The 12,864-nt window shown below is 42.6% G+C and overlaps 1 protein-coding gene across 1 annotated transcript in view; it reads right to left on the bottom strand.

Moving 5' to 3' along the window:
• PDE4D (phosphodiesterase 4D) overlaps positions 1–12,864 on the bottom strand; it is a 919,557-nt gene that overhangs the window by 669,071 nt on the left and 237,622 nt on the right. Inside the window, exon 3 of the mRNA XM_075269766.1 lies at positions 4,277–4,518. Within this exon, the coding sequence (XP_075125867.1) occupies positions 4,277–4,518 (242 nt within the window). The remainder of the gene's footprint in view (positions 1–4,276; positions 4,519–12,864) is intronic.

Below are 12,864 nucleotides of genomic sequence, written 5' to 3' on the forward strand. Positions count from 1 at the left end.
ATATACACAGTGATATCACAGTACAGGATAATACACACAGTGATGTCACAGTACAGGGATAATACACACAGTGATGTCACAGTACAGGGATAATATACACAGTGATGTCACAGTACAGGGATAATACACACAGTGATGTCACAGTACAGGGATAATACACACAGTGATGTCACAGCACAGAGATATTACACACAGTGATGTCACAGTACAGGGATATTACACACAGTGATGTCACTGTTAAATAATAATGCACATGTTATGTGCATGTCACAGTGATGTCATAGCATAGACAAATATTCACATCTGTGTCAGAGGGCCTATTATGAGCCTCCATTGTAGATTCTGACAGACACTATAATGGATACTTGATGGATTTGTATTGTTTTTCCATCACATAACAGATCTGTCCATAAGATTTCCATTTTTTTCTTTTCCTATCAGGGAATAGAAAAACAGAAAAGCTGTTGCAGATGTTAACAGCCTAATTCACAAAGTGATGTTGTAGGGCAAGGATCATCAACTCCATGATGTTATAGCGCAGGAATTATAGTAACTGTGCTGGCACATTATATACAAAGAACAATGTATACTGTGATGACGCAATACAAGAAAACCCATCATGTCTGATGTTTAAGGACAGTAATACAGAACAGGAGCAAGATGCAAGACAATGTGCTATAGAAGAGGGACGGGAGGAAAATGGAGCCCCCCACCTTCCTCCTGTCATTTATTCCATAGTCATCCCATTTACACGGCAATGTCTTTGCTTTTGGGCACCTCAGTAACCGCCTGCTCAGTTAGTTATACCCATGAGTTCAATATCACCGTCTACTATTCTTTTGTACTTGTTTTCAGCAAGACAGATTTTCTCAAATTATATGTATTATACAGTAAGTACAAAATAATACAGGGCGGAATATATATTGTGAATAGACAGTAGATGTAGGTCTACGTCAGGGTCGACCTGCAGATGTATTATCCATGTTACAATGGCTGTACATACATAATGTTATGTTTCATAACAACGGTAGAACGACCTGAATGTGTTAATCCAGAAAGTAAAGCAGAGAACTGAAGTAGTACATCTCACATCTCACACTATACAGTAGAAGTCTTTACTTTGTTGCTAGATTTTTTTCTTCCCAAGGTCGTGTAAAGCTGCAATGGATAAGCTAAACAATATCCTATAGGGGATCTTATACTGTCTGACGCAGCGACGCCCACTTATATATTGGGCAGTAACATGAGGGGTTGCAGAGGGTGCAGTTGCACCACGGCCCAGGAGCCTTAGGGGGCCCATAAGCACTGGCATCAGTACTGAGATTGCAGCTTCCATCTGGCCCATAAACCAAGCAGACCCCCAGATTACCCTAACCACACTAAGGTGGATTAAACTCCTTATCACCTATAACCATCACTATCAGGAATTCGCTGTAGGTATGAGGTAGGGGGCCCCGGACAAAAGATTGCACCGGGATCCACAAGACTTTAGTTACACCACTGGCAGTATCAATACAGGGTCTTACTGTCTAGGTTATAACTATTTAATCCTTGACAACATTAAAGGGAATCTGTCAGAAGCAAATGTGACATGACATAATATACATGATCATGTAGGGTCATTCAGACTGAACAAAACCGTACCTTCAGTGTAGCAAAAGGATGGGTGAGAAATGTGCTAAAAAGGCAAATTTTATCATAAAAATTTTATCATAAAGTATATCACAAAATTTATTATTGACACAAATTCTGCCAGAAAATCAAACATTGTCCGAAAGTTTAGTTATATGGTAATCATTGTTGTGCACTATCGCGACAGGGAAGACATCAGAGAGGTAAATGTATGGCAGATAGGGTTGAGCGATCGGGATCGGAAAAGATCGGATACCGATCAGTGATTGAGTAAATTTCACAATTGCGATTGGGTTCCGATACCGCCTAAAAAAGATCGGGAACGGAATTCTGATCCTGATCGCTCAACTTACCTGCACAGAATCGCTGCCTCTCCCCATTGTTCTTGGTCCTCTCCTCTCTCATTCACACACCATACAGGTCCACTTTAAGAACTTCCTTCTACATTGTATTTTCTAACGGTCCTTCCATTATATTTAGTCCATTTTCCTTTTGATGGCGTTAACCTAGCACATACTAGATCATTTATTCATCACACCCCTGCATTAAAAATGACCATGGTTAGTCGTACATTTCAACCATCTCAGATCCATCTGTACAGAACATTTTCAGCGTCCCCTAATTGAGAAGCAACTGAGCATTGAAATCAGATGGTTGATGGGATGTCGGAAATGGGAAGACAATCATATTAAGACGAAGTACAGCACTGGTATGAGCGTATTAGGAATAATTTATGCCACAAATTGGAATAAAATAAAGAAAGGGAATAACTAGGTATATTGAAATAATCTCATAGTATAAGATCAACCTTAAATGGCTAAGTACCATGGACAGAAATAGGGAATTTGTGAAATATATACACTTGGTTTACAGGAGTTTAGAGCCTTAAGATTTTACTTCTAGGCTGACGACATGAGGAATAACCAGTTACTAGATGTCACAGTCCACGATCTATGCACCTGCTTATGGTCTTGTCCAGGGCTGTGACGTCTCTCACTTTTGTGCGTATAACAATGGTTTTTGTGTAACTTATCATCCATGTATTCATGTTCAACACTGCAGCATGATCCACGTGTTATAAATACTATAAATACAGTCTGCTTCTTGTTTGCACCAAATACGAAATCTTTATTTAGCTGAACCACAAATACAATTATGGACTTCACCCTAAAAGTCTCCGGGTACTGAGAACAATGAACCAGTCATGATGTCACCAAGATTGGAAGTTCCATTATCAGGTATGAAATACTAAATTAAAGGCATGACCAGATTTCCAAAAATCGCACTAAGACCTCATTCACATCAGCGTTTGGATTCCGTCTAGGGGAGTCCACATGGGGACCCAATACCAAACGCAAGTGCAAAGCGCTGTGCTGTAAAAGTACACGGACCCCATAGACTATAATGGATTCCATGTGCTAACCGCCAGATCTCCGCAGGGATCGTGCAGACAGGAAAGTAGTTCCCAATCAAAAGCAGATATGAACCAAACCTAAGCAAGGGGTTTGCCCTACATGTCACCCTCTCCAATCAGTGCTGAAAGTGTCAGACTGTGTAAGGACAACTATAACAGATTATGGCCCCACATAGTTGGCCACAGCGAAACAGGACTGCGGGGAAAACCGCAGCAGAAACACATTGTGGTTTTTCCCACAGCACTTTTCACAGAAAGTTCACTGAGTTTTTCTCTGCAGACTTTCTGTCCCTATTATACCTTTAGGGAAACTGCTGCTGTATAGAGATGAGCGAGTACTGTTCGGATCAGCCGATCCGAACAGCACGCTCCATAGAAATGAATGGAAGCACCTGGTACTTCCGCTATGACGGCGGCTGGCCGCTTAACCCCCCGCGTGCCGGCTACGTCCATTCATTTCTATGTGAGCGTGCTGTTCAGATCGGCTGATCCGAACAGTACTCGCTCATCTCTACTGCTGTATAATTGACATGTTGCGATTTCCAGAAACGCAACAGTTTTGGAAATCGCAACATTTTCACTGTGCATATTTGTCTGCAATGTGTGGATGGGATTCGCTAGGATCCTATCCCCCCTGGCAAAGACTGTAAAACACTGCGGTTTACGCCATGTGGGGCCCTAAGACTGGATTCACATCTGTGTTGGTAAACTCAACCCGTATATTCCATCTAAAATTGGCGGAGAGAAAAGTCCCGCTAGGAGGACTTTCTCTGCACCGGTTTGTGGAAACCCGGCAAACCTCATTATAGTCTATGGGGACCGCGGGTTTTTGCAAGTAAACGCTTTTTAAGTGGACAGAGTTTCCATTGTCCCGGTCCGCATCCAAACCTTATTGCGAACCTAGCATGAGCACCAAGTAAAGATGTTCCAGAATTATTATTTCATAAGGAATGCTAGTGTTTACAAATACATATCAGGTGGGGCGACGAGATTTATTTACAGGGAACTCTAACTTTTTAGTTAAGAACCCATATTGGATCACATGTCAGGATTTCTTGGATGAGCGCAAATATACAGTACAACGAAAATCGCTAAATAGAAACTGTAAAACCATCAATTTGTAACAAACATGTTTTTCCCCATTACATTTCAGCAAAGTTCCTTGCCAGTGTGGATTAGCACTTACAGACTTGCAGATAACCCGGCATTTAGGATTTCATCACGTCCTACCTTGTAGTGTCCGCAGCTGTGATTGCAATCAGCGGAGGAATCCTCAGTGCTAGAGACGTCGGCCGCTGTGGACTCTCACAATCCGGTTTTTTATCCCATTCCGCTTGCTCTGCCAATCTGAATGCCAAGGGAGGTAGTTGTATATTTCTACAAGAAAGCCTGCGTACTAAATATGGCTCCATTTCTTCAGGAATGCCATCTTCTTCTTCTTCCAATTTGGAATGAAGAGCTTCATCTGACACCTAAAAAGTATAAAAATGATGTTACTGTAAAAGGCAACGTATAGGATTATGCATTTACTATACTCTCATATACATGCAATTTACCATATTATCCTAAACCCAAAGGCATCAACATGTCTGACAGGTCTGCCTAAAAATAAGGTCTAATCCTGTTAAACTACGTAAACACAAAGGTGCCATTTGGAACAACGAATGGCCTGCCAATGTACAGAGGAAGCAAAGTTAAACTGATATTAATGGGGCTGACCAAGACACATGGCTACCAAATATTGATGATGTATCCAAAGCCTAGGTCATCAGTACCAGGTCATGGAGGGGTTCAACACCCAGACCCCACACATTGATCAACTGAATTGGCTACAGAAAGCAGTAGTATATACTGTATAAAGCTTCAGGCTCCATGTACTACAGCATTGGCACCAGTGAAGTGCACCCATTCACTTCCATAGGAGCAGAACTGTATCCAACCATATATACCTTTTAAAGGCTTCCAGCTGTCTGAGTATTTTACCCCCACTGATCTGATTCTGGTAACCTATCCTGTGGATAGGTCATCTATATCTATCACCCATGTGACTTGGACAACGCTTTCAACTTCAATTGGAATGTGATATCATGTGGCTTGATGGAAAAGTATTAATTAAAACTATTAATGTGGACTAATATTGTCATTAAATGGGTTTTCTGGTCTGTTAGTGCTATTAATGGGTTAATGTATGCACCCATTTTCTTTTAGCAGTGTTTTGAGTGATTTTTGGGTGTCTCTGGGAGCGCGTGATAACTTCTGCATTTGTTTACTTGGCTCAGCTTCTTGCTGTGTACCTTCCACACTTACTCCCCTCACCTCACTCCTCCCTCTCCCTCCCATACACCCCCTCCCTGTCTCTCTAGCTATTCCACCCAATACTATCTCTTCCCCACTAACTCAGCTCACTCCCTGACCCCATTACATACTTACCTCTCTTCCTTCCTATCTTCCTCCTGCAGGACGCCCCCTCCGTCTTTTCTGATTCTGTCGGCGTATGCTATTGTCCCTATGCTGCTATGTAGCTGACGATCCACCTCTACGGCGCAGGAGTGGGAGCTGCACAATAGAGGTGGATTATCGGCTGCAGAGCAGCACTGAGTCTAAAGCATGTGCCAGCAGTCAGGCGACAGGGAGGAGCCATCCCCACAGGAGGAAGACTGGAAGCTTACCTGTATATTCCCAATAATGGCAGTACTGCAAGGATTAAGTTTGTGTCCTGGGAAGGGGCTTGCAGTTGGGGTCTCCTCATATTTTCCACAGGGAAAGGATTAAATGACTAGAGGAGCGAGTGAGCAGCAAATGACAGTATTAAAGTGGCAGGGATCTTCTGCCTCATTATTGCACCATCACGAACACCCTAACTTCTATCATCCAGGTAATGGGGCGAACTACAGCTGATCCCCACACAGTATAAAGCCATTACTAGTCCCCACTTCACACCTCCTTCACAGGTCTCACACAGTATAAAACCCCCTTTAATAGTCCCCACACATTATGATGTCCCCTTTACTAGTCCCCACACATTATGATGTCCCCTTTACTAGTCCCCACACATTATGATGTCCCCTTTACTAGTCCCCACACATTATGATGTCCCCTTTACTAGTCCCCACACAATTTAAAGACCCCTTTACTGGCCCACACACAGTATATTGCCCTCTTTTTTGGCCTCCACAGCGTATAATGACCCCTTTATAGGTCCTCACATGGTATAAAGTCCCCTTTACTGGCCCGCAAATAGTATTTTCCCATCTTTATTGTTTTCCACTCAATATAATGCCCCTTTACAGGCCCCCACACAGTATAAAACCTCCTTTATTGTCCATCACACACAACAGTGCTCCTTTATTGGCCCCCGGTCTTTTCCGCAGCATTGGTTTTTTCTGCGGTTTGCTACTTGGGACTTTAGCGCAAATGTTTTGGAGATTTTTTTTTTACCTTCCCTGGGTCGCCACCTATTATACCCTGGGTCCGAATAATTTACCACAATATATTGCAGTGGTCATCTTAGTTTAGCTGACACCAATCACCAATTGGTCGGTTTTGTTCGGGACGAACCTGGCTCGTGGCAGAAGCAGTTCGCCCTGCTCTCCTGCACAGATACACATGCACACACAGGGCTCTGAAGCAGACACCATTACTAAGTATGACACATATAGTATAAAGGTTGTATAGATGACGGTACTATACCATTTATGATTCATCCTCATTTGCAGCCTCTGTGCTTATAGTCATGGATGCTTTTATGTCTTTGCACTGTTACATTAATTATCTAGGTAACTATACAAAGGAAAACATGACAAATACTGATTCATGACTTTCTATGTGACATTTACACACCAATTGTTTTAGGAGTTGCGATGATATCTCACATGTAGACACTAGGCATGGTGGGTGTACGCAGAATAGTGGGGGCCCAGAGCAAACTATTCACAAGGCCTATAGCCGTATGTATGCACGTGGAAATATCTAGGGACTTGTATACTGTAGTAGGGGTCAATATTAGCCATGCAACAGTAGTTTTTTTTAAAATGGCCGTCATGAAGCCATATATTCCAATGGGTCTATTCACATGACACTATCTAAGTCTGTTTTGAAGGGCAAAGATAGCGCACGTCAGTTTCTGTTTGACAATTGGGCTGTCAAATAACCACGTGAATATACACATTGAATGCCTTACCCTAGATCAGGGGTGGGCAATTAATTTTCTCATGGGGTCGCATAAGAAATTTAAACTTTTCTAGAGGGCCATGCGCGCTTCGGCAAATTTAGCTCCACCCACTTCTATGTTGACTCCGTCCGTTCTCAATCATCTTTTCATATTCCTCCATAAAGTATAACTCTCTTACAGTCACCCGTACATTATATGCCCCCACATTACAATGTTCCCTTCCAACTGCCCCACAGTATTAAGTCCCTCTCCTGGTGCACCAGTATAAACTGGTGGAAACTGGAGGAGGACATTAAACAGTGGGGGCAGTTGGAAGCAGACATTAAACCATAGGGGTAGCTGGAGAGTGACATTAAACTGGGGGCAACTAGAGGCAGACAGGTCCCCTCCAGCTACCTCCACGGTTTAATGCCCCTTCCAGTTGTCCCCAGTTTAATGTCCCCCCAGTTTAAGTGCCTCCTTCATTTCCCCCCAGTTTCAAGTCCCCCCTCCATCTCTCCCCCAGTTTCATGTTCTCCCTCCATCTTTGCCCCAGTATAACATTCCCCCTCCATCTCTGCCTCTAGGTTACTGAGACACAGACACACCCAGACAGACACACACACACACACTCTCCACCCTGCATCTCACATCCCCCCTCCCTCCCTCCCCTCTCAGTACCTTAGGACACACACTACACGTCTCCATCTTCTTGCACTGTCCTGCCGGCACTAAGACACGCCTCCCTAGTCAAGCTATGTCAGGGGGCCGGATATGGCCTGCGGGCCGTACATTGCCCAGGTCTGCCCTAGATTCACATGACCGAGTTCCATCAAAGTTCCCACGAACTAGGCCGCAGCAAAAAGTGCTGTGGAAAAAAACGCGATGGCATCATGGCTTTTCCTGGAAAGTCCGCCGTTGTCCGCAATCGTTTAATTTTGCTTTTTAGCTGTATTGAAGCTGTACAAAATTGGTTGCCAAGTGGACATAGTCTCCTAGTGGAGATCCTGGTGGTCACATTGATCACAATGCTACGAACAGGCCCAAATCCCATAAAACACTGTTTATACAGTAAATCCACTAGACATAATTCCTTACTCAATCATCCAATTATTTCTGTTTTGGGTAAAGCATTAGCTAAGTATTTTTTTCCTCATTTTCCGCCATAACCAGCTTCTTCACTGAACCATCGCTGCAATGTAAATCAGAATACATGACATAGAGAGGGCTCATGTAAAAGACGCGACCTATTGTTCTGAATCATTTTGTTAAAAACCATCATTTTAATTGTTCCAGGAGAATGACTTTTTGGATCAGATTAATTTAATTAACGTTCTCTTTGCATAGTTAGGAATAAAACAACGATCAGCAGAGCAGGGATCTCAGTTTGCAGATTCAAAGCAAATTTCGATTTTTCCATAGGAAAAAAGTCTTGTCCAAAATGTCGGCAAAACTTTACACTTGCGTCACAGAGACAAATTTGTGATTTAAAGTTCATGTCTAGACATCGGCTAAAAACCACCATATTTGCATAACTCTCTCATTGTCAGCCGCTTATTAGCTCCGCTTCATTAGGTCACAGGAGACTTAGTAGTGCAAACCGCATTGTCTGATCACAGATTATATAGCAAAAAGCTGAGCAGAGGGTCAAAGTGTTGCAATGTCTTTCCCCTATACTTTAACCTGCAGTTTTGCTCGATTAAACTGACTGCCGTATTTTAGCTCAGTCATTTGTCTGAGCTCAGCAGGAAGTCTGTGAAGTATACTGAGAAAAATTATCTTCAGGGTGTCCTTAGGGCTGGTTCACATATGTGTTCAGATATCCATTCTCGGAGTCTGCTTGGGGTCCCCCTGAATGGAAACCCATGCACATTAAAAATCAGTTACCTAAGGAAACATGCGAACCCTATAGGGGTCCGTGCGGTTTCCACACGAAACATGCAGAGAGAAAAGTGCTGCTTATAGGACTTTTCTCTCCATATGTTTTGTGCGGAAACCGAGCGGAAACCGCATGGACCCCATTATAATCTATGGGGTCCATGTGGTTTCCTATTTAACTTCTTTTTAATGCGTATAGGTTTCCATTCAGGGGGTCCCCAAAGTGGACTTCCCGAATGGAAACCTGACCACAGATGTGAACCAGGCCTTAGATGTGCATACTCAGAAACACATTCTTGAGGCAGGATTACCATCCAAGAACAATTGATAACCAAATCACCAGGGCCACCAGAATACCAAGATCGGAGTTATTAAGATACAATACAAAAAAGGAAAACAATCGGGTGCCCCTGGTTGTCACTTATAACCCATACCTGGAGACACTGAGAGGTATCACATGCAAACTACATCCACTACTACAAAAAGACAACCGTCTAACGCTGGGTTCACACCTGCGTCTGGGGTCTCCGTTCTATGGTTTCCGTCTTCTGCATGCCAGAAGACGGAAACCATAGAACGGGTCCGGCCGTGCGCGGCGGTGAGCGTTTTGCGCTCTCCGCCGCGAAACCGGATATTTTTTATCCGGACACAGAGTACTGCATGTCTGACTCTGTGTCCGGATTATAAAACCCGGTTTCGCGGCGGAGAGCGCAAAACGCTCACCGCCGGACAGCTTTCTCACCCATTCAAATGAATGGGTGAGAAAGTCTCCTGCAGGTTTCCGTATCCTGCCTGTGTTTTAGGCAGGAAACGGAAACCTAAGTACGGAGACCGGGCCGCAGATGTGAACGAGCCCTAACATCCATATTTCCAGATCCCCCTCTCCTGTACTACAGACAGCCACCAAACGTCAGGAATATGGTTGTCAGTAGCTCTCTGTCACCTCCAACTAACACAGGAACATTTCCATGCGGTCAGCAACATTGCAAAACCTGCCCGCACATACTAACAACTGACAGGATAAAGATACCAAACTCGAACAAGGAATATAAAATTCCGGGTACCTTCACCTGCAGCACACCCAATGTAGTGTATTTAATAATATGCACCAAATGTTCCACTGATAATCTGTATGTTGGAGAGACCGGACAGCAACTTAGAATGCGGATGAACTCACATCGCCATACAATTAAAGAACGAAGGATAGACCTTCCCGTATCAAAACATTTCTGCAATGAGGATCATAATATCACTGATCACATGAAAATTTTGGTTTTGAGAGGGAATTTCAGATCAAAGAGAGAATGACGCATACATGAGTATAAATTCATGACCCTGCTTCAGACACTGGAGTGGATTGAATTTGTCACAGAGCTTCATGTCTTTTTACAGGAACGTGTGAACTGATAAGGACCTGTTGTCTCTACCAATTACTAACACACATCCCCCTCCTCCTGGAATTCTAACCCTATGTGCCTTCTCTGTATATAAATATGCATCGTTCAGAGATGTTTTAAATTTACTTTGATAAAGGACCCAAGAGGTTCCGAAACGTCAGTAATTTGTCATCATTATGACTTAGCCATTAAAAAGGTATCAACTACTGAAGACTATCAAGTTTTTTTTTTATATTTTAAAGCAATAGCAAGTACAGGTGCAGCTTAGCAATAAGAATATGTCCTTACCTATATCGCACAGAGAGATAATCTTCAAGACATTTTCCAGGACTAATACATTGTATGCTGTACATTTTGATCTATATATCACAGAGCTCAGCTTCTCTCCTCTATCATATAACCCTATATATCACAGAGCTCAGGTTCTCTCCTCCATCATATAACCCTATATATCACAGAGCTCTGCTTCTCCCCATCTATTATATAACCCTATATATCACAGAGCTCAGGTTCTCTCCCTCTATCCTATAACCCTATATATCACAGAGCTCAGCTTCTCTCCTCTATCATATAACCCTATATATCACAGAGCTCAGCTTCTCTCCTCTATCATATAACCCTATATATCACAGAGCTCAGCTTCTCTCCTCTATCATATAACCCTATATATCACAGAGCTCAGCTTCTCTCCTCTATCATATAACCCTATATATCACAGAGCTCAGCTTCTCTCCTCTATCATATAACCCTATATATCACACAGCTCAGCTTCTCTCCCTCTATCATATAACCCTAAGAAATTTCCGGCACTCAATGGGTATGCTTCCAAAGATGAAAATTTATTTTAACAAAAAACGTTTCGGTCTAGAAGACCTTCGTCAGTTTGTCTGCAGAAAATATACAAATATACAAATTGTGATATATATATATACATAAGTCAAACAAAAAAACAAACAACAAAACAAAACATTGATACAGACATACAATACATATAATACGGTATGTGCATGGGATACCAGTATAGCAACATAAAAGTTGGGGTATCAATTATAGTGACTCAAGGTATATTGATAAATACATAGCGTAACGGAGCTACAGGTGGACATTAAAGCAAATCATGGTATAACACGGAATCCGTGATAAAGCAATGAAGTAAATGGAAGACAATACACAGGGAAAACGGTATATCACAGTATCAATATTCCAAGGAAAACAGTCTAGAACAATACATCAATATGTCAGTAAATAGAGGATGGGTGCCCAGCTTACTAAACAGTAACATGTAGCCTAACTTAATGCAGTATCCTAAACAATCTTACCGGTAGGAGATATGAGTAGTAGGAAGCCAAATGTGGACATGTGGGAAATCCAGGAAATGAAGATGTGCACTGTGCAGGAGGAGAGTGGCTTTAAATGGGGAATTTGGCGCCAGAAACCGTCGGGCCGGGAGCCCCGCCCCTATTGGGGGCGTGGCCCCAAGTCCAAGGGTCCCCGGCACCCCCCTAAATATAAAACAGGGTGGGTAGACATTGGTGGTATACAGTGGTAATAGTAGACGAATCATTTGACTCGTCTACTATTACCACTGTATACCACCAATGTCTACCCACCCTGTTTTATATTTAGGGGGGTGCCGGGGACCCTTGGACTTGGGGCCACGCCCCCAATAGGGGCGGGGCTCCCGGCCCGACGGTTTCTGGCGCCAAATTCCCCATTTAAAGCCACTCTCCTCCTGCACAGTGCACATCTTCATTTCCTGGATTTCCCACATGTCCACATTTGGCTTCCTACTACTCATATCTCCTACCGGTAAGATTGTTTAGGATACTGCATTAAGTTAGGCTACATGTTACTGTTTAGTAAGCTGGGCACCCATCCTCTATTTACTGACATATTGATGTATTGTTCTAGACTGTTTTCCTTGGAATATTGATACTGTGATATACCGTTTTCCCTGTGTATTGTCTTCCATTTACTTCATTGCTTTATCACGGATTCCGTGTTATACCATGATTTGCTTTAATGTCCACCTGTAGCTCCGTTACGCTATGTATTTATCAATATACCTTGAGTCACTATAATTGATACCCCAACTTTTATGTTGCTATACTGGTATCCCATGCACATACCGTATTATATGTATTGTATGTCTGTATCAATGTTTTGTTTTGTTGTTTGTTTTTTTGTTTGACTTATGTATATATATATATCACAATTTGTATATTTGTATATTTTCTGCAGACAAACTGACGAAGGTCTTCTAGACCGAAACGTTTTTTGTTAAAATAAATTTTCATCTTTGGAAGCATACCCATTGAGTGCCGGAAATTTCTTTGGTTATACTAATATGGCGGTGAGAGGCCATTTCCGAGCACCAGCATAACACCGAGTGA

The sequence above is a fragment of the Leptodactylus fuscus genome, chromosome 1 (assembly GCF_031893055.1).
Source record: "Leptodactylus fuscus isolate aLepFus1 chromosome 1, aLepFus1.hap2, whole genome shotgun sequence".
Taxonomy (NCBI): Eukaryota; Metazoa; Chordata; class Amphibia; order Anura; family Leptodactylidae; genus Leptodactylus; species Leptodactylus fuscus.